This window comes from Penicillium mononematosum, assembly GCF_028829835.1.
Source record: "Penicillium mononematosum strain IBT 11891 chromosome Unknown utg000003l:1.0-8172316.0:1.0-8177699.0, whole genome shotgun sequence".
NCBI lineage: Eukaryota > Fungi > Ascomycota > Eurotiomycetes > Eurotiales > Aspergillaceae > Penicillium > Penicillium mononematosum.
Window position 1 is genome coordinate 1,648,441 of NW_026643273.1, and position 24,337 is coordinate 1,672,777.

The 24,337-nt window shown below is 50.8% G+C and overlaps 9 protein-coding genes across 9 annotated transcripts; 7 read left to right on the plus strand and 2 right to left on the minus strand.

Moving 5' to 3' along the window:
• Positions 1–364: 364 nt before the first annotated feature.
• On the plus strand, positions 365–2,753 carry N7519_005558 (DEAD/DEAH box helicase; the record flags this gene model as incomplete). The annotated part of the gene is made up of 3 exons (XM_057292334.1): positions 365–1,438; positions 1,488–1,906; positions 1,955–2,753. 3 exons carry the CDS (start codon positions 365–367, stop codon positions 2,751–2,753), a joined length of 2,292 nt encoding a protein of 763 aa, XP_057147145.1.
• A 678-nt stretch (positions 2,754–3,431) lies between these two features.
• On the minus strand, positions 3,432–4,506 carry N7519_005559 (uncharacterized protein; the record flags this gene model as incomplete). The annotated part of the gene is given in 3 exon segments (XM_057292335.1): positions 3,432–3,602; positions 3,622–4,278; positions 4,321–4,506. The coding sequence occupies 3 exon segments, from the start codon at positions 4,504–4,506 to the stop codon at positions 3,432–3,434; spliced, it is 1,014 nt and encodes a 337-aa protein (XP_057147146.1).
• A 1,086-nt stretch (positions 4,507–5,592) lies between these two features.
• N7519_005560 (mRNA decapping enhancer EDC3) lies at positions 5,593–7,791 on the plus strand (the record flags this gene model as incomplete). Its single annotated transcript, XM_057292336.1, has 4 exons — positions 5,593–5,707; positions 5,767–6,874; positions 6,912–7,486; positions 7,544–7,791. The coding sequence occupies 4 exons, from the start codon at positions 5,593–5,595 to the stop codon at positions 7,789–7,791; spliced, it is 2,046 nt and encodes a 681-aa protein (XP_057147147.1).
• A 492-nt stretch (positions 7,792–8,283) lies between these two features.
• Positions 8,284–10,196, plus strand: N7519_005561 (PPIL2 family peptidylprolyl isomerase; the record flags this gene model as incomplete). Its single annotated transcript, XM_057292337.1, has 4 exons — positions 8,284–8,293; positions 8,352–8,368; positions 8,450–9,630; positions 9,689–10,196. 4 exons carry the CDS (start codon positions 8,284–8,286, stop codon positions 10,194–10,196), a joined length of 1,716 nt encoding a protein of 571 aa, XP_057147148.1.
• Positions 10,197–10,563: 367 nt separating this feature from the next.
• N7519_005562 (uncharacterized protein) lies at positions 10,564–12,411 on the minus strand (the record flags this gene model as incomplete). The annotated part of the gene is made up of 5 exons (XM_057292338.1): positions 10,564–10,907; positions 10,961–11,325; positions 11,375–11,719; positions 11,767–12,097; positions 12,156–12,411. The coding sequence occupies 5 exons, from the start codon at positions 12,409–12,411 to the stop codon at positions 10,564–10,566; spliced, it is 1,641 nt and encodes a 546-aa protein (XP_057147149.1).
• Positions 12,412–12,756: 345 nt separating this feature from the next.
• Positions 12,757–13,689, plus strand: N7519_005563 (uncharacterized protein; the record flags this gene model as incomplete). Its single annotated transcript, XM_057292339.1, has 3 exons — positions 12,757–12,820; positions 12,869–13,086; positions 13,156–13,689. The coding sequence occupies 3 exons, from the start codon at positions 12,757–12,759 to the stop codon at positions 13,687–13,689; spliced, it is 816 nt and encodes a 271-aa protein (XP_057147150.1).
• A 278-nt stretch (positions 13,690–13,967) lies between these two features.
• Positions 13,968–14,917, plus strand: N7519_005564 (uncharacterized protein; the record flags this gene model as incomplete). The annotated part of the gene is made up of 2 exons (XM_057292340.1): positions 13,968–14,097; positions 14,163–14,917. The coding sequence occupies 2 exons, from the start codon at positions 13,968–13,970 to the stop codon at positions 14,915–14,917; spliced, it is 885 nt and encodes a 294-aa protein (XP_057147151.1).
• A 320-nt stretch (positions 14,918–15,237) lies between these two features.
• On the plus strand, positions 15,238–22,905 carry N7519_005565 (type I polyketide synthase; the record flags this gene model as incomplete). The annotated part of the gene is made up of 8 exons (XM_057292341.1): positions 15,238–15,453; positions 15,512–15,925; positions 15,995–16,343; positions 16,395–16,704; positions 16,762–17,513; positions 17,576–18,036; positions 18,057–21,396; positions 21,449–22,905. 8 exons carry the CDS (start codon positions 15,238–15,240, stop codon positions 22,903–22,905), a joined length of 7,299 nt encoding a protein of 2,432 aa, XP_057147152.1.
• A 206-nt stretch (positions 22,906–23,111) lies between these two features.
• N7519_005566 (zinc-binding alcohol dehydrogenase family protein) lies at positions 23,112–24,297 on the plus strand (the record flags this gene model as incomplete). Its single annotated transcript, XM_057292342.1, has 3 exons — positions 23,112–23,376; positions 23,436–23,706; positions 23,775–24,297. The coding sequence occupies 3 exons, from the start codon at positions 23,112–23,114 to the stop codon at positions 24,295–24,297; spliced, it is 1,059 nt and encodes a 352-aa protein (XP_057147153.1).
• Positions 24,298–24,337: the final 40 nt, after the last annotated feature.

A 24,337-nucleotide genomic window follows, 5' to 3' on the forward strand; every position in this document is an offset into this window, starting at 1 on the left:
GGTCAACATGTTGTGAATATTGAGTTGTTATTCCGAAGTATATATTTCAGACAACTCGCTATAATATAGTGGTTAGTTGCCAACAAAAGCTTACTTCTCTAAACTTACATATAGCTTATAGCATATTTGATCTCAATAAAATCGGCAGCATCTTAAAATATGTGATAAATACAATCCTAGTGAGATAAAATCCGTACTCGGTGTTGTTTAGACCTAGACCTCGGTGGAGCTGTTATCCTTATCGGTGACCTATCACGTGCAGATAATCGCGTCTGCAACGCGTTGAGGAAAATCGATCTGCGTCTCTATCGGAATTGCCTGGCGCGACCTCAATTGTCTTGATTTGTATTCTGCATTTTATTTTATGCATGTTGTCAGATTCAGGGCGCGGGGCATACACATAATTCGATCGATCTCTTTGACTTGCCCAAAGAGACTACCGAGTTCATTTGCGTATTCATCCTCATCTCGATCCGCCGCAGCCCCCGAGAAAATGTTCAAGAAAGCTCTCCAAGACCACCCAGGCAGTGGCACGAAACCTCTTCACCAGACCGACTTGTTGCGTGCCAATGCAATCGCCCCCTCGAAGCCACAACCACAATCACAATTCGGTGGTGTCAAACGAAAAATTGAAGTGGCCGAGTCCTCGCTGGGGTCCCTTCATAGCGCGGTTTATTTCGATGAAAACGACTTCGATGATGACCTGGACCTCGACGAGCCACAGCCACTGATTGCCCCGAGCGTGGCTGGCTCCGCCATTTCTAAGACAGTCACATATCCAAGCCTTGACACTACAGCAAGAAACGGCCAGTCTGTTTACGGCAATGAATATTCAACAGACATCAATTACCCTGATCTTCCGCCCATGTCCCAAGAAGCAGCAGCTCCTCAGAGTAGCATGCAGTTACCTTGGTCGTCATCGCCTCCCTCCCATTTCCAACCGCCCGTGAAGAAACCCCGTACCCTACCGTGGACTAAGGAAGAAGAAGAACCTCGCGAAGACAAGAAAAAGAGCTTTGTGACTCCCAAACGTTCAAGGCCCACAGAACCATGGAACAAGTCCGAGAGCACCATCAAGGCGGAACAGAAAGAGTTGCGACAAGAATACAAGAAGACTCAAAAAAGCGACGCGAACCCTAAACCACAGGACCGTTCAAAGATTGCCTCTGTTTTCTTGACTGATGAGCAAAAAGCTGTTTCTGACGCTGTTGTCGACCGCGGAAAGAGCATGTTCTTCACCGGTTCGGCAGGAACGGGAAAATCCGTACTCATGAGGGAAATTATTGCGAAGCTGCGCAACAAATATCGCAAAGAGCCCGATAGAATTGCAGTCACAGCATCAACAGGTCTTGCGGCCTGTAACATCGGGGGTGTGACCCTCCACAGTTTTGCCGGAATTGGTTTAGGCAAAGAGCCAGTGCCCGAACTAGTGAAAAAGGTAGGGTTTCTCTACTCGCACAGGAATTGCTGATGCTAACAATCTCCAGATTAAGAAAAACCAGAAAGCTCGAAATCGTTGGCTGCGCACTAAAGTCCTCATCGTTGATGAAGTCTCTATGGTCGACGGGGATCTATTTGATAAGCTTGAAGAGATTTCCCGACGAATTCGCAACAATGGTCGTCCTTTTGGAGGAATCCAGCTTGTTGTGACAGGCGACTTCTTCCAACTACCTCCTGTCCCAGACGGAAGCAACCGGGAGGCAAAATTTGCATTTGCAGCTGCTTCCTGGACAACTTGTATCCAACATACCATTCTTTTAACCAATATCTTCCGTCAACGAGATCCGGAGTTTGCTGATATGCTGAATGAAATGCGACTGGGGAAAATCACCCCTCGCACGATTGAGGCCTTCAGAAGGCTCTCTCGGCCCCTTGATGTTAAAGACCAGATCGAAGCAACGGAACTGTATGTTATACTATGTAATTATACTGTGCTAAAACTGACTCTTCATAGGTTCCCAACGCGCGCTGAAGTGGAAGGTGCGAACTCTGCACGGATGGCGAGACTTTCTGGCGAGACCATGAGATTCAACGCAGTGGATTCTGGGACAATCCAAGACCCTCAGCATCGCGAGAGACTGCTTGCAAACTGCATGGCCCCTCCTATGATTCAGTTGAAGAAGGGCGCTCAAGTGATGCTCATTAAGAATATGGAGGATTCCCTTGTCAATGGCTCTATTGGAAAAGTAGTAGCCTTCATGAGTGAAGATTACTTTGATTCCTACAAGGAAAACGACAAGAATTTTGCTGATGACGCGACTGCGAGCGATGATGAGCGGGCTAATCGGGCTCGGAAAAAGCTGAAACCTATGGGGTACAAAGAGGGCCCAGCCTCAATGGCTCGGAAATGGCCACTAGTATCTTTCCTGCAGCCTGATGGGACAGAACGTCACTTGTTGTGTCAGCCTGAGACGTGGAAGATTGAACTTCCTAACGGAGAAGTACAAGCTCAGCGTCAACAAGTTCCGTTGATATTGGCGTGGGCTCTGTCCATCCACAAGGCCCAAGGCCAGACTCTTCAACGTGTGAAAGTTGACCTGGGCCGAGTGTTTGAGAAGGGCCAGGCTTATGTTGCACTCAGCCGAGCGGTATCACAGGAGGGACTGCAGGTCACCCGATTTGAGCCTCGCAAGGTGATGGTGCATCCGAAAGTAGTGGAGTTCTACTCCAACCTCGTCACGATCACAGAGATCAACAAGTCCAAGTCATCGAGTGCTTTGAACCCAGATGACTTTGATGACGAAGACTTTTGATTCATATAGAAGATTATGAGGTATTCTCTTTCATTTTCTAAGTCAGAAATGACATCAATATCCAACCTTGGAAGACATCTGATTACTATGTACTTATCAATAATCCATCTATACCTACATAGGTATGTATGTATGTAGGTAGCTTGGTGAACCCACCGTCCGGAACTATATCACTCAGGTCCTCTAGAAATATGATTCTTGTATCGACTGAAGGAATTTTTGGTATTAGAATAGCCAACTATCAATGGATTGGGTTATCGCTATATCACCTGGGCAGAAAAAGTTGGATGACGAACGAACTCAGCTCAGGCAAATGCAGAGATTGGGCCAGTTCATGCTGTCTCCATATTCCATGGGGATCGCATCCACTGGAAGATGTGTATCAAGTTTGTCTCGGTCTGCAGTTAGGTTATTTAAGACAGGCGTGATCTCCCATTCTTGGGCCAATGCTCTCGTGTGAGAACAGCGATTCGGCAGATCAAAGTACGATGTATATACGACGGGATCATCAACCAGCATCTGATCTTTCGGTAGGAATAGTATCGGAGGTAACGGCTTTTCTTGCTGGCTTTCTTCTTTCTTCAGTGCAACGGTTTCCTCATCTCGCTCATCCACATGGCCCTTTTTCCTGTGTATTTATTTTTGCATTTATTCGGGTCCAGCGAAGGTCGATTAATCTCAACGAAGCAGCCAGGTGACGTCTGTGGATTGTAGCACTGGCGCGAATCGGTTTATCGCGTCATTTCCTGTAGTACTGGGTCCAAGAACCCATTCAGTACTGGCGTACGCATCGGCCTTAGCGCCTACCAGGCCCGAGGCCTCAGCTTGAGAGCGGACGTGGCGTGCGTCCTGAGAATGAATTCCCAACATCCTGAACAGTCCCGTCATTGTCTGCGTTGGTGGTGAGCTTGGGTTTCTTCTTATGGTGGTCAGACTCTTCGTCACTCCTCATTCTCTTGTTATCTGCGGGAGGAAGGTGGTATAGCTGAACAAGCTTCGGATCGAGGAGATTCTTATCGCTGAAATACAAGTCGCGTAGCGTGGTTAATTCATCGATCGTGGTGCGGCCAAGTGCATAACAGCGGGCACTTCCTAATATAGCGATCCCTCGTCGAATTGTAGCTAATGGGTGTCCGTGCCACGGCTTAGGGGTAGTAGGAAGCTTAAAAAAATCGATAGAAAAGCGGCCGATACGGAAGAAATCGTTTAGGTAGTAACAGCGATATAGTCCACCGATCGCGTCGTGTGGCACTAGGTCTTTTGAGACGAGGTGATCATGGTAGTCCTTTGCGGTTGGGACTATTCGGCCAGATGGTAGATCAGCTTGGGCACGGCGCTGCTGATCTTCAATTTCGTGTCTTATGAAGAAGTTCAAATCTGTCGGAAGGAACACCCAGCGGGGGTCATTGAAACAGGCGAAAGCAGTATAGCAGGTAGGACAAAGCTGAATACAGTTCATCGCAGCCTTTAATGAGAACGGGAACAGACCGGCTTCTCTCCAATGTTGGACCTTGGGGCTGATTAGCTATATAATGTGGGAAATGTATGAGGAGACATATGTAAATACTTGACCATCTTCCTGTGCAACAACATGGGCGAATTCAGGATCGGTGGTCGAACAATTCCAACATTCTACGCCAAACAAGCGGGTAACCTCGAGCTTCACCGTATCACTAAACGTGTTTGAAATGTCTGTTCGAGGTTGTGAATTTTCAAAGCGAGCGGAGCGAGAAAGGGAAGCAGGCGGAGGCATTGGAGCTGGCTCGTTCGATTTACCTTCCATCATTAGCTGGTGCTGGATGGATTTTGGGAGCCGTCTCACCTCTGTAATAGGCCAGCTGGTTGGATTCATATGGGGAAGAAGCCATCAAGCTCAAATGCGACTCGCAGTCTGAACAGTTGGAAAGAGGAAGGAGTATTATGGTATAGTGTCAGACTTCCGCTGGGATATGGTCCCCCTCCGGGCCTATAGAGGAAAGAGGAACCTCTTTTTTTTTACGGTTGAGTGGTAACATTGACGTATTTGAAAGGCTATACTTAGAAAAGTCCCTTTTCTGGCCTTTTTCTGCTGTCTACCCAACAATCTGAGAAGAGACAATATCTATATAACTAGACATCTAAAAAGACTACCTGAGGAGACTACCAAAAAAGACCACTAAAAAGGCATAAAAAGACTATTGGTGAAGACTAGCTGAGAAGACCACTAAGAAGACTATGGTCGCATAAGCGGATGACTATTCCTGTTTTGTTAGTATGGGATATAGTCCTGCTAGTTACGTCCACTTTTGCCCTTTACAGTCAATCTCATCAGTTGTGGGCATGATCTATCTAGGTAGGTTTCCTCGAGAAAGCCCCGTTGTACTCAGCGCGCCTGGTGATCCGCCTTTTTAGAAGGTGTATATTATGTTCAATAGAAAATATAGCAGGCCCTAAATCGCTCATTAAGACCTCACTGTGGCCCTCTTATATCTCGAATGGTCATCATTAGACCGATAAGCCGGGTAGAGTAAATATGGGATTATAGCCAAACAAATTATATTGCTACAGCACGTCACACTTTCTTTCACCTGAAAATTGAAATATCCAGTTGACTATAGTTTCATCTGTCATTCTTCAATTTAGTATTTCTGGATCAAGTATAAGCGGACCCCAGACACCCCACGGCTTATCACTTATCTCATTATCTCGTATCGATAAGATAGAATCACGTGCCGAGCTGCGTCTCACAGCTCTTTCGTCCGATCTCCGTAGGATCATCTCAAGTGTGACGCGCTCACTAAGCAAATACAATTGCACGCTTAATGATTGTTTAGCTGGACTACGAGAGCTTGCAATCGTCATGGCTTCTGAATTCATTGGCTATAATGTGCAGGTGACATTGAGAGAGCCACAGGGTGGCAGGCTAATGGGCCAGGTCGCCAATGTGTTTGGGCAGCGCTTGCTGCTCCAGGATGGTGAGCTATGAATGAGTTCAATATATATGTATGCTATCATTAACCTTTTTGATATATAGTCACATTTCTCTGGAATGGTCAACGCCTGCCTCAATATTCTATTGATGCCTCTGCTATCATCGACCTCTCTCTTGAAACCAATACCCAGGCTCCCTCGCAGCCTCAGCCGCTGTATCAGCACCAGCCTAACCCCCAGCTTCAACCTTATACAGCAATGCATTTACCCCCAGCCCCTACTCAATCTACTCCAACACAGCAACAATTTACCGACCCGGCTATTCTGAGTTTTTCGAAAGCCCCTCTCGCATCTAAACCGTTTGTTGAGAATGTCTCACCGGCTGTCCCCGCTAACCAAATACCTGGGGCAGTCTCGGCCTCTTTGAGTGAGCCATTTAGCAGCCTGGAATTGAATGCGGATAGCGGGAAGACCGGATTACAAGGGACCTCCCACAAGAAAGTACTCCAAAGCCCGCAGGAACTGTCGCCCTCAAAGCAGACACCAAAGCGGAATCGACGTGCCAACCAAGAAAACGCCCGGGAAGAGAGAGGATATGTCGCTAAACACGGTGCCGCGGCAAGCACCAACCCAAAGAGCAAAGGCTGGCGCCAGACTGCGTTTGTTGAGCCAGCTGCCCCTGCATTCCAGGATTCACCTGAAGCTATGAGCCGGTCTGGAACTAAACTTCGCAAAAAGAAGTCCCGCCGTTATACCGAGGATCCAAGTGGCTGGGCAACCGAAGATGCTACTGATATCCAAGAGCTGGGCGAATTCGATTTTGAAAGCAACCTGTCCAAATTTGACAAGCGGACAGTGTTTGAACAAATTCGAAACGACGACACTACCGCAGATGACGAGCGTCTGGTGAGCTTCAATCGAAAAGTCAAGCCGGGCACCAACGGCGGAAAGAACCTACACTGGACGGAGAATGTACTCGATAGCCCACAGAACAGCGACACCGGAGATGATATCGAAGGAATTAGTGAAATAAAACTGAGCAGTGAGACCATCTCCGGACGCGAGCGGGCAAGAGCCCCTGCACATGCCCAACCTCCCCGCAAAGATAGCGCGATACAGGCCCCGCCAATGGTGCCACAGCTCAGTGCGCTTGGCCGCAGTCAGCTTCACGTCAACATTTCTCGTACAACCAGCCCCCGACCAAGCCGATCGTCGGTGTCGCCTATGATTGCTCCCAATGTTTTCTAGTGCTGGTTCGCTCCGGCTCACAACCACCAATCGCAGTTGTCCTACGGTCAGCCCCTTGCAGACTCTGGAGATCGAGCAGATCTCGGTCGCCGAGTTTGGCTTGGCCGATGAGATCATTACAGAGAATGCAGGCCGGGGAATAGCAGAGGCCGCTGTGGCTCTTCTGTCCAATGATGCTGCCGCACCTACTATGCTTATCCTTACTGGCAACCATCGTACTGGGGCAAGGGCTATTGCTGCTGCTCGCCATCTTCGTAACCGAGGCCACCGGGTTACAGTCTGCTTGCTCGGGCTCGAACACGAAGCTGAATTGCTGGAGAACTGCCGCAAACAGCTTGATATTTTCCGCAAGGTCGGGGGTCGCGTGCTCAAATGGGAAGAACTATCTGCTCGCTTGGCCACCTCAGACCTGGGACCTGACTTGGTTATCGACGCTTTGTTTGGCATGCATCTGTCCTTTGACGACCTTCGAACCGACGACCAAGGTGTGGCCTTTGAGATGATTTCGTGGATGAACCGCAGCAACGTCGATGTGCTGTCTGTGGATGTCCCTTCCGGACTCAATGCTTCTACTGGTATGTACTTACGGAAACCAGTCAGAACTAGTGTAACTAATACAGGACTATCCACAGGCGAGGTTACTCTGGCCGAAGGTGGCCGGCTGTGCGTCAATGCCACATCGGTCGTGTGCCTCGGAGCGCCGAAAACTGGTGTGCTGAATGCTCTTCTGTCTGGCGAAAGACTGTCCTGGAATTTGTCAGTTGCCGACATTGGGATCCCTCAGATTGTCTGGAGAAAGTACGGTACCCGTCGTCGCCATGGAATCGATTTCGGGAACAAATGGGTCGTGCCATTGAAGTACCAACCTTTGCTTTCCTAAACACAACAACCCTTTCTAATCACATGAATTACCACGATTTACATTGTCATCGGAGGCGTTTCAATTTGCGAGATGATCCAGGCGGAGCTGGTAGCTCCCTTCACAGCGTTTGTTTTAATGATGCATGGGCTTCCAGGATTTCCAGCGGGAAAGGATAGCACTTGTACATGTATGATTACCCCCTATCCTTGTTCTGACCTCAGGATCTGGACAACATGGCCCAAAAACCCAAAATGTCGAATTCAGATAACAAAAATGAAATTTTAAGCTCGTATTTCCCTTGTAGAAGTTGGTTGACAGCTCACTCTAGTAGGTTATATGGACTGACCGCCCTTTTCTCCGCCTGCTCATTGATGCACGTAATTTTCTGCCAGCAATATTATTGCCTGCACCCACCCGTGCTCTAATCTCAAAGCGGTAAGTGTCCTGCCGTCATTTGATCTCCGCGGGCTGCGCGAAAGTTGCTGGAACAGTGCAGCTTAATCTTCAATTATGGGAAAAGGTATTGTCTTCCGTGAGCTCCATCTTGGACAGATTCAGACTAACGTCGTTGGCTATAGGAACCGATAAGCTTTACGTATGCGACTCCTTCATTTTCTACATTCCAATACTCTCCTATCGCATCTTGAATTCCCGCTGATAATCCTATTTTCTCTAGATCACACACTCCGAGTGGGGATCCGAAGATGCTTTCTCCGCCAGTGCTGGCGCTGGAGTCTCCAAGGCCAAGAAGGGCGGCGCCCACGCTGCGTTCAAGCGCTTGCCATTCAATTTCTGTTCCCTCTCCCTCCAACCATTTTCACACCCGGTTTGCACGCCTACAGGAACAATCTTCGATCTCACGAATATTCTCCCATGGATAAAGAAGCACGGGACCAACCCCGTCGACGGGACCCCGTTGAAGAGCTCGGACTTGATTAAGTTGACTCTTGCAAAGAACGAGGATGGCGACTACGTCGACCCGGTGACCTACAAGATTCTGACAGATAATACACATATCGTCGCGTTACGGAATACGGGGAATGTCTTTTCCTGGGATACGGTGGAGCGACTCAACATCAAGGGAAAATTGTGGCGCGACTTGGTCACGGATGAAGAATTCAGCCGAAAAGATATCATCACCCTGCAGGACCCGCAGAACATCGAGTCGCGCAACCTGAGCTCGTTCAACTACATCAAGGAGGGGGAGACAGGAATTTTGGACCAACAGACCTCTGGGAGCGTCAACACCAGTGCGCTCGGCAGCTCGGCAAAAATCCTGAAAGCGAAAGAGGCGGTTGCAAAGGCTCGATCAGAACGTGCTCAGCAGGCTGGTTCTGCTGCAGCCGGCTCAAAAGTCGTTTCAAAGTCTGGAGCTGCAAATGCGGCCTCCAAGGAGCAACCGGGAAAGCCAACACCCTACAACGCTGCACGATTCACCACGGGAAAGGCGGCTGCCTCATTCACTAGCACAGGTCTGACACCGCACACGTCTGCTGAGCTAGCGGTACTATCGGAGGAGGAATATATGCTCAAGCGGGGTCGGGTGAAGGCCAAGGCTTATGCGCGCATTGTGACCACGGCCGGGCACCTCAATCTGGAATTGTATCCCGAGCATGCGCCCAAAGCCGTGTGGAACTTCCTTCAGTTGGCCAAGAAGGGCTACTACACAGATGTACCCTTTCATCGTAATATAAAGGGCTTCATGCTCCAGGGTGGTGATCCAACTGGTACTGGACGCGGCGGCGAAAGTATCTGGGGCAAGTACTTTGCAGATGAATTCGAGGGGCCTTTGAAGCACGATGCCCGAGGCACGCTGAGCATGGCAAATAAAGGCAAAAACACGAATAGTAGTCAGTTGTAAGTGACCCCTTGTGATTTCCCCCAGCTCAATGAGCGCGCTGACATGTGGTTTCAGCTTCATCGCCTATCGAGCCCTACCTCATCTCAACCTCAAGCACACCGTCTTCGGCCGTATCATTGACGACCCCACTCCTTCGTCCACTACTTTGAATAAGCTAGAGATCCACCCGGTGGAATCAACTACGAACCGTCCTACCCCCGATATCCGCATCAAGGAAGTCACGGTCTTCGTAGATCCATTCGAGGACTTCCTCACCAAGAAGCGCGCAGAAGAAGCGCGGGCCACAGGCGTCACGGGTCCTTCTGCAGAAGAGGAAGACGAGGCTGCTCGACGTGCGGACGATGACCGTGTCACCTGGACTGGAAAGCGGGTCCGCGGTGCTGAGTCGGAGAATGATGGTGGTGCCTCGGGCGTTGGAAAGTATTTGAAGGCAGCACTGGCAGATCGTGATGGACAGGAAGAAGATGAGATTGTGGAGGTTCTGGACGAGGAGATTGCCCCTGAGCCCGCTCGTAAAAAGGCCAAGGGCACTGGAGGTTTCGGAAACTTTAGTTCGTGGTAATAGATACCTTGGTATAGTTTCCAAGTCTTTTTTCCCCTTCAATTTGTACTCTACCTAGGTAGTATGAATTATGTATGCTTGGTCACATTCTACAGTTACACAAACAGATTGTACATACAGCGCTCAAGCACAGTGACTCTGAATATCACTGCATGACTTGAACATCCTTGAACATCCATGGATATCCCTTGATCTAGTGCGTACCTAGATAAGACGGACCTCGGGACCTCGGGAGAAGCCTAACTTTTATATTTTAAGGTTATACCATTCGATCTAGGAAAACATATACTAGTTGAAGAACTATATAGAAATAAGAGAATTAGCAGCTCTTAGCAACTTGAGATCTAGGAATAGCACACCAAACCCATCAAAATGACTGCGACTTGGGTATCGTGATCTTTAGTGTTTCTTGAGCGAAAGGATGTCGCTGCCAGGTAAACAGGGCAGCCACAAAGGCGACCGTTGCCATGTAAACACACACTCGCATACTCTGACTGAAGGCGTCCGAATATGCCTGTCGCACCGCCTGAGCCTGGGATGCATTCAAGGTGTTCATTATCTTGGTGGATGTTTGCAGGGCGCCAATTTGTTCATCTGATAGAATTCCCTGGAGTTCTCGGTGCGATTGGACGCGAAATAAGGCATTAGCCGCTGCAATGCCAATACTACCACCTAGCACGCGAACCTGAGACACAATGCCCTGAGCCACGGCTGTTGGACGAATTAGAAATTTTGTCGCCATTAATGGGAGCACAGAGACATACCGTGCATATTGGCACTCATTTCGATTGAAGTCAGCAGGCTGACAGTTGAGAAAGTCAATCCAATCCCAAACCCAACAATCACCTCAAAGCCATACACTTTGGAGGGCATCTTGAAGTCTGCGGGAATGGTCGACAACAAACCAGCGCCCAGCAACACAAAGGCAGTCGCAACAACAAACGTGTGAAAGGTTCGGTTCTTCTTGCTAGACGCAGCCCCTCCTAGAAATGAGCCCACGGCCGTCGCACAAAGTAGGGGAAGCAGACGAACTCCAGCGGCGGCCGGGGACTGTGCGTTGACGATCTGAGAGCGCAAGGGTAGGTTGAAGATAATGACGAAAAAGGTAAATCCGGTGAACATGGTGGATCTACAATTTCGTCAGCAATATGCAATCTGAAATGAGTGGATGGACTGACATGATCCCGGCCGCCATCACCCGGTGTGAAAAGAGCCCCCACGGGTAAATCGCGGCAATACTTGGCCACCGGCCCCGCGATAGCAAAAATGACCACACAAAGAGGGATATCCAACAGAGACCACCGACAACCAGAGTCGCAATGGTCACGGAACTTCCCCACGCATAGGTTCCTGTGCCCCCTTCATGCAGACCGAAGACAACCAGAACCGACGCCGCTAGGAGGAGTAGACTCCCAACCATATCGAACTGAGTGAAGTGTTTGCGAATAGCCTGGTCGTGAGAGCGACCTTTGGGCCAAGCAATCGCGAAGATGGCCACAGGCACCACGCCGCAAGGGGCACTACTATCGGTAGTTAGCACGTACCAAAATCCAGGACGATATCCACTCACTTGATCCAGAAGATCCATCTCCACGACGCATATTCGGTCAAGACACCGCCCAGAATCGGCCCAAGAACGCCAGCGATGGCAATCGTGGCGCCCACCAATCCCGAAATCAGCGCCCACGTCTTCGGCGTACTAAGCTCCAAGGCAATGATAAGGGTGAGAGCATACAGCCCAGATCCACCCACACCCTGAAAGGTTCGAAATATGATGAGCTGGTGCAGCGATTGAGCAAATCCGCACCCGATTGAAAAGGCGATGAAGACTGTGAACGCGCCCAATACGGCAAACATGCGACCAATAAAATCACTCAGCTGAGCAAATATTACGGCAAACCCTGTGGGTCCATGTCAGCTAGAAAAAGACATCCGATAATGCAGAGTCGATTACTATACCCAGATAGGATAATGTGTAGGCCAGGACGGTCCAGATTGCATCCGCAAGGGAGCCGAACTCCAGCGCAATGGTATAGAGGGAGGTTGACACAATAGAGTTGTCCATCATGGACAACATCAGTCCCACGCATAGACTGAAAAGAATCAACGACAGTCGCCATGTTGCCAACGGCTCCTTCTCGCTCGCTTGATCCCCCGGACTGGTCAAAGATTCATCGCGCCCCTCATGGTCGAGTTCGATTTCGACTTCGCCCATCCTACTTATGACAGTGATAGGGAACGTGATTGGGCACAGACAAACTCACTCTGATGGGTCTTTGAGAAGAATGAACTGAAATTATCATGAGCCCCGAAGTCGGTTTTGAACGGCCCATTTTAGAGGATTTACTTTCGTATAGTTCCAGCCGGAGGAATACCACCAATCATCGCTTGAAAAATAGGCCGGGACCCACCCACTTCCCGAGGTCTCCACCTTCTAGATCGAACATTATCTTCTGCGGCTGAAAAAGGTGTTGCATTCACCAATCTACCTACATATGTACATATCTATGTGTTAAAAATTATAAAAATTATCATCAAACTTGTTCCATCTTAACAATCCATGATGCGCGTGTTATGCCTTCATGGTATGGGCACGAATGCCAATATTTTTCAGGCTCAAACGGGTATGTATTCAGCATCCATCTGCGTGTACGGCGGCTAATTGAGCCCAGCTGCATTTCGAACTCTTCTCCCAGCGCATTTTGAGTGGGAGTTCTTCGATGCCGACCATGACTGCGAGGCTGCTGAGGGTGTGCGCGGTATCTACCCCGGCCCGTATCTGAGCTTCTACAACACCCCCTACAACAAGCAGGTCGAGGACTCGCATGATTTCATCGACGAGATTATTGAACAAGATGGACCTTTTGATGCCATTATGGGGTTCAGTCAGGTGGGGTCTCTATTTTGAACCTCTCAAACATTCTGATCGTCATAATTGATTTAAATTGAATCGAACCAGGGAGCCGCTGTGGCCGCTTCATATATCCTCAAAGCCCAAGCGTCCAATTCCCTGGCGCCGCCACCATTTCGAGTGGCAATATTCATCTGCAGCAGTTTGCCATTTGCAACCGATAAGTCTGCCGGATTCGACATCACCAAGCTCTATGCCTCGGGCGGGGACATGTTGACTAGCGACATCGCATATTGGAAGTCGTTCTCTGGTCCTAATGTTTCCTCAGTTATTTCCCATATCAACTGCGGACTAAACGGAACCTTAACTGACATCCATCTGGATCCTAACGACACTGTTCGTCGCTATCACCCGGCTGCCGACACTTGTCGCATCGAAATCCCAACGGTGCATGTCTATGGACGCCATGACCCCTATCGGAGTCAGAGTATAGCCTTGCAGGGACTATGCAGCACCCAGCAGGACCTCACATTTTCTTATGAACATCCTGGAGGGCACAACATCCCGAGTACGAAGGCAGTCGCAATGGAGATAACAAATCTTATTCGCAAGGCAGTGACCAGAAGTGAATTTATGTTTTAAGCGGTTAATGTTACATGCCAGGGTTGTACCTATCTAGGACGGTATAGAGGTCTAGAATCCCCTTAGAATATTTAAGAAAGACATCAATTCACATGATGTCCCATTTTCCGAAACGCATTGTATATTCAGGGCTTAGAATTAGTGTGGATTTATAAGTTTTGTATACCCAAAAAACCAAGTATAAAGGTCTTACCTGCAGCCCCTCGTTCAACTGCTCTAATTATACTCAGCTTTGTTCCCATCCCTCCCCAACGAATTCAATACTCGATTAGTTCAACATGCGGGTTCTATGCCTCCACGGCCACGGCACATCGTCTGATATTTTTGAGACCCAATTGAGCGCTATTCGAGAGCTCCTAGATGAGTCGACCGAATACATCTACATAGACGGGCCCGTCGAGAGTGACCGTGTCCGAGGCTCGTTTCCCCATCCAATACACGCTAGCCTCTCAGACTAACAGTAAAGTGAGCAGGAATGAGTGAGATGGTCCCCGGTCCATTCTTCGGCTGGTTTTCGGGCTTTTCGCCGGATCAAGTCCAAAAGACACATTCTCTTGTGGCAGAGGCGTTGGAAGAAGATGGTCCATTCGATGCTATCTTCGGCTTTAGCCAAGGCGCCACCCTCGCCCTCTGTTATCTTCTGCAGCACCAAATTAAGCATCCCAATAAGCCGCCACCGGTGCATTTTGCTGTCCTTTTCTCCTGCGCCGGCCCGGCCTTTTCGTCTGACACGAACCTCAGCCGAGACATCGTCAGCGGTCTGGCGTCGGAGGATTTTGAGGATCTGCAACGCTTGGCGGCTGACACGAAAGCGAATGGCCAGGGACTGTCAGATCTTCCTTGCGATTCCAGGAAGGATGCCTTCTTGGCAACTATGTGCTCGGCCCTCCAACTTGGGGGCGAAAATGGCTTTATTGTGCCTTCCGCGGAGATCGAACAATGGAGGCTTGCATCTGGCCCTGACCGAGAAAAAGCGATGACCCGCGTCTTTCATCCGTCCCTGACATCTGCACGAGTCAAAATCCCTACTATCCACGTGCTGGGAGAGAGTGACACTGCAGATGTTCTTGAACAGGCGGAGGTATGTCGGGGCCTGTGTGATCCCCGATCGGTGGAGATGGTGGGACATTCGGCAGCCCACGATGTGCCCAGAAAGCCCGATGAGGTCCGGCAAGTGGTCGAGGCAATTCGCACGGCTGAGGCTGAGGCTTGCCTGATGGCTTATTAAATTAGCAATTGGAATAAGCGTTGAGAACAGACTAGCTCATATCCACTTTCAAGTGCTTACGCTTCGGTCCATTTTGACGGTCCACCGAGATATATTGCCCAAACATGGCAGACACACATTAGGAGTAAATACCCGCAACATCATACCGTTTACGGATGGGGGCCGTGTTGTCTCAGGGAAAAAGAAAGAGAATAAGCAATGTCTGGAAATGGAAAATGGAGGAACTTGAAGGTATATGGATTTTCATATATAAATCGACAATGTCTCTCAAGTGCTTGTAGACTGAACCATAGAGTAATACAGATTGAATTGCAAAGAAAATGTCCCACGCACAACAGAGGGACGAGGTCCTCGCCCAGGATGGTATTGAGCCCATGGCGATCATAGGAATGTCTGCCCGGTACCCGGGTGAGGCCTCAACGCCGGCGGGCTTCTGGGAGATGCTCAGCAATGGACGCAGCGCCCATACTGAGGTGCCCGCTGATCGATGGAATGCGGATTCCTGGTATCATCCCGACCAAGACCGCAAAGGAACAGTAAGATCAATTATGACCTCGATCCATTTCGTGCGACATCGCTGAAGATACACTCCAGACAAATGTCAAGACGGGATGCTTCCTCGCCGAGGACGTGTCACTCTTCGATGCCCCATTCTTCTCCATGACTGCCCAGGAGGCGGCTGGTATGGACCCGATGCAGCGGCTCATGCTCGAGGTGGCATACGAAAGTCTCGAGAACGCTGGTATCCCAATGCAAAGTCTCCCAGGAACCATGACCAGTGTTTACTGCGGATGCTTCACGGGGGACTATGGAGACCTGGCCAACAGCGACATCTACGACGCGGCTCCTTACCAGGCCACAGGTAAAGGAAAGGCCATGCTTTCTAACCGAGTTTCATGGTTCTTTGACCTGCGAGGGTCGTCTTTTACCGTGGACACCGCATGCAGTTCCAGTCTGTACGCTCTGCATCTAGCATGCCAGTCCCTGCGACTGAAGGAATCGAAGATGGTAAGTCATTCAATGTTTGAGCATCGTTGTGTTCGGTGGATGAATTTAACCAATACATCCCATTCTTAGGCCATTGTGGGCGGAACTAACTTGATCTTAACACCTGATATGATGCACTCATTAACTGCGCAACGATTCCTTAGCCCAGACGGAGTCAGTCATTCCTTCGATGCTAGAGCCAATGGCTACGGCCGTGGCGAAGGTATTGGTGCCATCATCGTTAAGCCCCTACGCGATGCTCTGGCAGATGGTGATACGATTCGCGCTGTGATTCGTGGCAGCGGGCTCAACCAGGACGGTCGAACGCCCGGTATTACCATGCCAGCGGCCGCGGCACAAGCAGATTTGATTCGCACCGCCTATGCCAATGCTGGTCTTTCCATGGCCGATACTGGCTTCTTCCAGGCCCACGGAACAGGTGAATAAACCCTAACTTACTGACCTTGTAACAATTGACTGACTTATCCAGGAACGGCATTGGGAGATCCAATCGAACTGTCCGCGATTGGTGCAACATTCGGTAAAGCCCGTCATCCTGATCAGCCCCCGCTCTATGTGAGCTCCATTAAAACCAACATTGGGCATACGGAAGGTGCGTCGGGCTTGGCTGGCGTGATCGCCGCCGTTCTGAGCTTGGAGCAAGGATATATCCCTCCGAATGCCGGCTGGGAGACGTTGAATCCCAAACTGCGCCTCGATGACTGGCGAGTGGCCCTGCCACCCAAGTGCATCCCGTGGCCGACAGAAGGCCTGCGAAGAGCCAGTGTCAACTCGTTTGGGTATGTTATTTGAACCTAACCCTCCACAGATCCGTGAGAAAAAGCTAACAATGCTAGATACGGCGGTGCCAATGCGCATATTATTATCGACGATGCATACAATTACCTCACTAGTCGGAACTTGACTGGAAACCATCAAACATCGGTGGTTGTCGGCCGCGTTCAGGATGCAGATTCAGGCTTCAACTCGGGTGAGGCCTCCGACAACGAGGATTATAACGAAGATTCCGAAAGGCAGCATCTTTTTGCGTTTTCAGCATTTGACCAGGCGACCCTGCAACGCATGGCCAATGCCTATGCTGACTCAATTGACCAGCACATGCAGTCATCCAAGCGTCTCACTCCCGCAGAAGAACTCCAGAAAATGCAGAACCGTATGCAGGACATGGCGCACACTCTGGCGACCAGACGGACACTGTTCAGCTATCGCAGCTTCGCCACCGCCAGTTCGCTGGAAGACCTGGTAGAAAGTCTTCGAAACGGACTGCACAAGTTCGGTCGCGTCTCCAAGGCGGACAACATCATCTGGGTCTTCACGGGTCAAGGTGCCCAGTGGCCAACCATGGGACGGGAGCTGGTCTCGCATTTGGCTTTCCGTACCAGTCTGGAGAAGACCCAAGCCGCGTTGGTATCTTGCGGCTGCCCCTGGAATGTATTTGAAGAGCTCAATGTGACGAGCAGCAAGCGGCTGGATAGCCCGGCATTCAGTCAGCCTATGTGTACTGCGGTGCAACTGGGCCTGATTAATTTGATGAATCATTGGGGTGTGCAACCGAGAGCAGTGGTTGGCCATTCCAGTGGTGAAATTGGTGAGTTCGCTCCTGATCAAATCGTTCGTTGTCCGTCAATATCCCAAAACTAATCCACACAGCTGCGGCATATGCCGCCGGTGCTATTTCCCACGAGGATGCCGTTAAAATTGCCTACCACCGTGGAGTTTACTCCGCAGATGTCGGCAACCGACAAGAAGGCCTGCATGGAGGCATGTTGGCCGCTGGGATCAGTCCGGAAGAAGCGCAACCGTATCTCGACCGGATCACGGAGGGGTCTGCAACAATCGCCTGTTACAATTCCCCAAGCAGTGTCACCATATCTGGCGACCAGAACGCCATCGTACAGCTTGAGGCCGAGATTAAGAAAGACCAAAAGTTTGCCAGACAGCTGCGGGTCCAGACTGCTTATCACTCTGTTCACATGAATCTTGTTGCAGATGACTACAAGACCGCAATGGGTGACATCAAGCCTTTACCCAAGTCTACCGAGTCCGTACCGATGTTCTCATCTGTCACCGGCGCATTGATTGACCCATCAGAGCTGGGTACCTCCTACTGGGTACCTCCTACTGGGTTCAGAACATGGTTCAACCGGTCCGTTTCGCTGAAGCCATGAAGTCTCTGCTCTCATATTCCCCTGCCACGCGCAGTCGCCGACGTGCAACCCCCATTGAATACAGTGCCGTCGTTGAGCTTGGGCCGCACGAGGCTCTCAAGGGGCCTGTCAACCAAATTGTCAGTGACTTCAATAGCAAACTGGCTTCCACCCTCACCTACACCTCGGCCCTTAGGCGTGGTCAGGACGCCCAGGCTACCGCTCTTGAGGCTGCAGGAACTCTGTGGAGCTTGGGTCATGCTGTGGATATGACCAAGGCCAATAACATCGACGAAGGGTACACGCCCAAAGCCTTAGTTGATTTGCCCCCATATCCATGGAACCACGACAAGGGCTTCTGGCATGAATCTTACAGCAGCAAATTAAAGCGTTTCCAGAAATATCCCCGTACTGACCTTCTTGGTGCCCCTGTGCACGACCAGAACCCCATGGCCCCTCGGTGGAGGAATATTTTGCGAATTCCAGAGAACCCATGGCTGCAGGATCACAACATCCAAGGTTCTATTCTTTTCCCAGCAGCCGGTATGCTGGCTATGGTCATTGAGGCAGCGAAGCAGATTGCGGAAGACCGAAACTCCCAAGGCTTTGAGCTACGCAATGTTAGATTTGACCGTGGTCTGGTCATTCCCTCAGCCGAGCAGTCCATTGAAACGACACTTCACCTGCATCCATTGGATGCCGAAGAAGCAGTGAATGCATCCTGGTACAACTTCCAGCTTTTCTCTTGCTCACCTGCCGGATCATGGACGGAACATTCCTCAGGCACGGTGAGAATCATGTGGGAGGGTAACGAAGATGCCGAAAACAAGTCAGACTGGACCTTGTGCCAAGCAAAATACTCTGAGATCCAGAAAATTTCCACGCAAACAAGTGTTCGAGCCTTCTACAACGGCCTTGATGCTGTGGGTATGCACTACGGCTCCAGCTTCAAGAACATGACCGAGGCCCATGCTCACGGCCCAACCCGTTCCGCGCATGGAACTATCACAATTCCGGATACCAAGAGCATCATGCCAAACCAGTTTGAGTTCCCTCATATTATTCATCCTGCTACCTTGGATGCAATGTTCCATCTTTTGTTTGTCGGTGACACGGGTGGTAACCCTATGCGGGAAGCCTTCGTCCCTGTTTCGCTGGAGCGCATGTTTGTCTCATCTGCGATCCCGTCTACTGCAGGCGTGGACCTCAAGGGCTACACTCAGTGTCGCTCGAAGACTCAGCGCGAGACAGTTGGTACTGTGGCCATGTCGACTGCTGATTTCGCTCAGCCGGGTCTGATTATTGAAGGGTTTGTCGCCAGAGAAGTGAGCTCATCGACTGGCGCTGTCGAGCCGATGAATTCCATGAGCGAGTCGCAGGCTCCCAAACGAACCGGTCACCTTCACTGGTCCGAAGACATTTCTCATTGGAAGGGTGATGCTGTGGTGAACAGCTTGCAGCAAGCAATTACCGACCAGTCACTCAGTGCTACAGAGCAAGTCACTGCTCAGATTAGCGTCTGGCTTGAGCGGCTGTGCCATAAGGAAGCGGAGCCCAATGTATTGGTGATAGGTTCGGAACTCGCAGATGTAGTTCGCCAGTATGCGCCAATCGCGGGCCGACGATTCTGTTTCCGGAAGTGTACTGTTGCTGCGCCAGCACAGGATGAGCTTGACTCCCTCAAGCAGGCGCTCAGTGACAAGGCTTACGAAGTGGAATATATCAAGCTTGATCTCGGTGAAGAATCAGTGCCTGATATGTCGCCTTTTGACCTTATCTTGTCCAGTACTACGCCCCAGCCTGGATTGGATCTCGGGGCCAGCCTCCAATCCATCCGCTCACTGCTGCATCCTACAGGGCGCATTTTGCTGGGAGGTCCCAACGTTGAGCTTGCAGGTGTTTCAGCATGGAACGACATTCTTGCATCTGCTGGCCTCAATTCATCCCAGGCCTACCACAGGACTGCCAAAGCCACTGTGGTCATCTCGTCCTTAGAGGTAGACGATGAAAAGCCTGAGGAAGTCGTCATTCTCAAAGCACCGCAAATGACGCCCGCCCTGGAAATTCTCAAAACAAACATTGAGAGTGTGGTCCAATCTCAGGGCATTGCTGTTAGCACTGTCAGTTTGGAAGACAGCGACAGCTTCGTTGGCAAATGGATCATCTCTCTGGTCGAAGTCGAAGAACCCTTCATCATGGGATGGAGTGACGAAGACCTCCAGCATTTCCAGACACTGGCTACATCGGCCGAGTATGTTCTATGGCTTACTCGCGGTGGACAGCTTCTTGATTCTTCCAATATCGACTGGAGTTTGACTACTGGCCTGTTGCGAACACTGCGCGTTGAGATGGCTAAGCTGTCAATCCCACACCTGGATCTGTCCCCGGCATTGGACCTGACATCAGCCCGTGCTGTGGAGGTCATCATGTCCTGCTTCAATGCGTCGTCGCCGAACAAGTCCTACGAGCCCGAGATGGAGTATGCGGAGAAAGATGGAACCATCTTTATTCCTCGCTTCAAGACCAACAACAGCTTTGACCATGAGATTGATCGCCACTCAGCTCGTTCCAAGTCATTGATGCAGGTCCTCCATGACCAGGATCGGGCTTTGAAAATCTCAACCAGCAAGACCGGCCAGTTAAACGATCTCCGCTGGATCGACGATGAGCTGGCGACGACTGCATTGAGCGAAAATGACGTCGAGATCAAGACCCAATACGTGGGCCTGGAGCAGGCCGACGTCAACGTTGCTAAGGGCTCAAGTCAGTGCACCACCGTTGGTCGTCAGGTGGGTGGAATCGTCACCCGCGTTGGTGCGAGTGTCACTCGTTTCCAGATCGGACAGAAAGTTGTTGCTGTTAGGCCCGAGGCCTGTCGCATGTATGCTCGCCAGTCCCAGGACTTTGTGCAGCCCGTGCCAGAACACATGAGCTTGGTTGATGCTGTTGCTGCCTTCAGAGCGTATGTCACCGCCTACTACGCCCTCGTTAACCTGGCACACATCCAGTGCTCCGAGTCCATCCTCATCCACGGTGCTGGTGGAGAAGTTGGCCAGGCCGCCATCCAGCTGAGCCGTTATCTTGGGGCCAAGACCTATGTTACGGTTGGATCAGAGGAGGAGAGAGAAACCATCACACAGATGTATTCGATTCCAGAGGAGCGGGTCTTCAGGTCACAGAGTGGTACTCTCAGTCAATCCGTTCTTCGTGCGGTCCATGGTGATGGCGTTGACGTGGTTCTGAGCCTCGTCGACGATGATGTCGCACCGCAGGAACGGCTATGCGTGGGCGAATTCGGACGATTCGTTGGGCTGGGAGGCCGAGGTAAGGTGAAATCCTCATCGAATTTGCGGCATCTAGTTGACCGAATTTCTAGATTACTCTTCGTACAGCAGTCTTTCCACTGCCCGGCAGACAAATGTCGTCTTCGCCAATCTCGACATGGAAGTGGTCGAGGAAAGACGGCCTCGACTGGTGTCGGACATTTTGACCAAGGTTGAAGCATTGCTCAACGCCGACCTCATCAAATGCATCTCTAACGCCCAGATCTATCCTGCGTGCAACGTCGAACAGGCTCTGTACGCAGTTGAGAAACGCACTGCCATGGGCAAAGTCATCTTGGATCTGACAACGGATTCGCCCGTGCCCATCATTCTGCCTCGACCCGTCGCGCTCCGGCTCGACCCCGAGGCCACATACATCCTGAGTGGAGGTCTTGGAGGTCTTGGGCCTAGCGTCGCAGAAATGATGATTAGTCACGGGGCCCGCCATCTGGTGTTCCTTTCTCGCTCGGGACCCAAGTCCGCCGACGCACAGGAGCATCTGCGTCGGTTGAGTGGACTCGGATGCAATGCGGAGGCATTTGCCTGCGACATTGGCACCCTCTCCTCCGTGGAATCCGTCCAGCAGCTCGGTGCCCAGAATGGGTGGAAGATTCGTGGCGTTGTGCAATGCGCCATGGTTCTGCGCGACAGCACTTTCGAGAACATGACGCACCAGAAATGGACTGAGTCGATTCAGCCGAAGATTCATGGTAGTTGGAATTTGCACCGAGTATTCGGTGGCCAGCCGCTGGATTTCTTCATCATGCTTTCGTCCGTCTCCGGCATCATTGGAAACCCGGCGCAGGGAAATTACACGGCCGGAAATACCTACCAGGACGGGTTGGCGCTGTATAGACGACAGCGCGGTCTGCCGGGTACCGCCCTCGCCGTTGGTGCAGTTATGGATGTGGGTGCCTTTGCCGACAATTCGTACTTTGAGAACTTCCTCGAGAAATTCGAGCATCTGGCATCATTGACAGTCAAGATCGAAGAGGTCATGATCATTCTGCAGACATTGATGAAAGGACAGACCGAGGATGGGGTGGCAGTACCCCCGCTGCTGGCCATGGGCTTTACTGAGCAGCTCAAGCGTGACGGAAATATCACCAGTCTCTGGCCCAAGGACCGCAAATTCGACCACCGCATTGAGCTGCCTGAGAATGGTGACGACAACACCGGCGGTGACAAAGTTCGACTTGCTGATTTGCTGGCGCGGGTCACTGATCTCACCGAGGCAGGCGAAGTGGTCGAGCAGGCCTTAAAGGCCAACTTGGCCAATGCGATGACAGCCTCTCCGGAGGATGTGGATGCAGATAAACCACTGCACTCGTATGGTGTGGACAGTTTGAAGGCGGTCGAGGTGCGCAACTGGCTGTTCCGAGAGCTGAAGTGCGACATTTCCGTCTTTGACATTCTAAGCCCGATGTCGTTGGCTAAGCTGAGCGTCAATATCGCCGAAAAGAGCAAGTTTCTACCCGAGAGTGTGAAGCGGACGGATCAACTCGAGTAAATGACTACCACCTCGGCTGTGTGTCAGCAATTCCATAGATAGATAGAGCGTGCAAAGAAGATGTATAGACCGAACGTGACAAATTTAGCCCTAATCTTCCGCAAGATTCTCCGTAGGACTCTGTATAAAGACCAGTCGACCCCCCAATTTTTTCTTCGCAGAATCCATTCTTCTTCCCTCCTCTGGACAACTAAGCATATCCTAAGATGAAAGCCATTAAGATTGTCGGTTCCCGGCGGGCCAAAATTACGACCAAAGCCCCCATGCCCGAGCTGGCGGGGGACTGCGTACTGATCAAGACCATGGCAGTCGCCCTAAATCCCACTGACTGGAAACACATTGATTTCATTTCCATCAAGGGAGCGACTGCAGGATGTGACTACGCAGGCATCATCGAAGAAATAGGATCGGACGTTGACCCTGCCCATGGACTCCAGATTGGTGATCGCGTAGCTGGATTCAATCATGGCTGTACGTATTTTCTCCTATCCTCTCCATTTGGGATCCATCCATCTTCTAATGCCCCTCAGGTAACGGAGAGAATCTCTCGGATGGCTCATTTGCCGAGTTCATTGCGGTCAAGGCACACATCAACATCAAATTGCCCGACTGGATGTCGTTTGAGGACGGGGCTACTCTGGCCGTAGGCATCACCACCGTCGCGCAAGGAATGTACCAGCAGTTGAAACTGCCATTGCCATCGGCGTCAATGACCCCGACAGCTGGGGCTGCTACGGAGCCAATTTTGATTTATGGGGGCAGTACTGCGACAGGAACACTGGCCATCCAATTCGCCAAATTGTATGGAACTCCTTCATCTCGTCGCTCCGGTCTTTGATTTTTCCCCCTTTTTTCTGACAAAGTCTTAGGTCTGGATTCAAAGTAATCACCACCTGCTCGCCCCATAATTTCTCACTGGTCCGAGAACGAGGGGCAGACTATATTCTGGATCACCATTCCCCGACGGTCGCCAAAGACATTCGCGCCTTGACAGACGACAAGCTCTGCATCGTGCTCGACTGCATCACGACCGGTGAATCTATCATCAAATGCTGCGAGGCTTTGGCTCCCTCGTCCCCAGACAGGAAAATTCAATACTGCGGTCTGTTTACCGTCGGGGCTCTTCCCCGGACTGACATCGAGGCTGGGTTCACCATGTCTTATACAGCTCTGGGCGAATCCTTCCAAAAGTGGGACAATTACTACCCCGGGTGCCCCGAGGATGCCCGTTTCGTTGGGGACTTTATGAAGCTGACTTCGAGGCTCCTCGAGGCGAAGAAGATCCAGAATCATCCGGCCGAAGTGGGATCCGGATTAGAGGGTGTTCTGAAGGGACTGGATCGTCTACGAAAGGGAGATGTCAGTGGAGTGAAACTAGTTTATACTTTGTAGTTCGGAATCCAATGTCATTCATCGTTTACTTTTTTTCAGT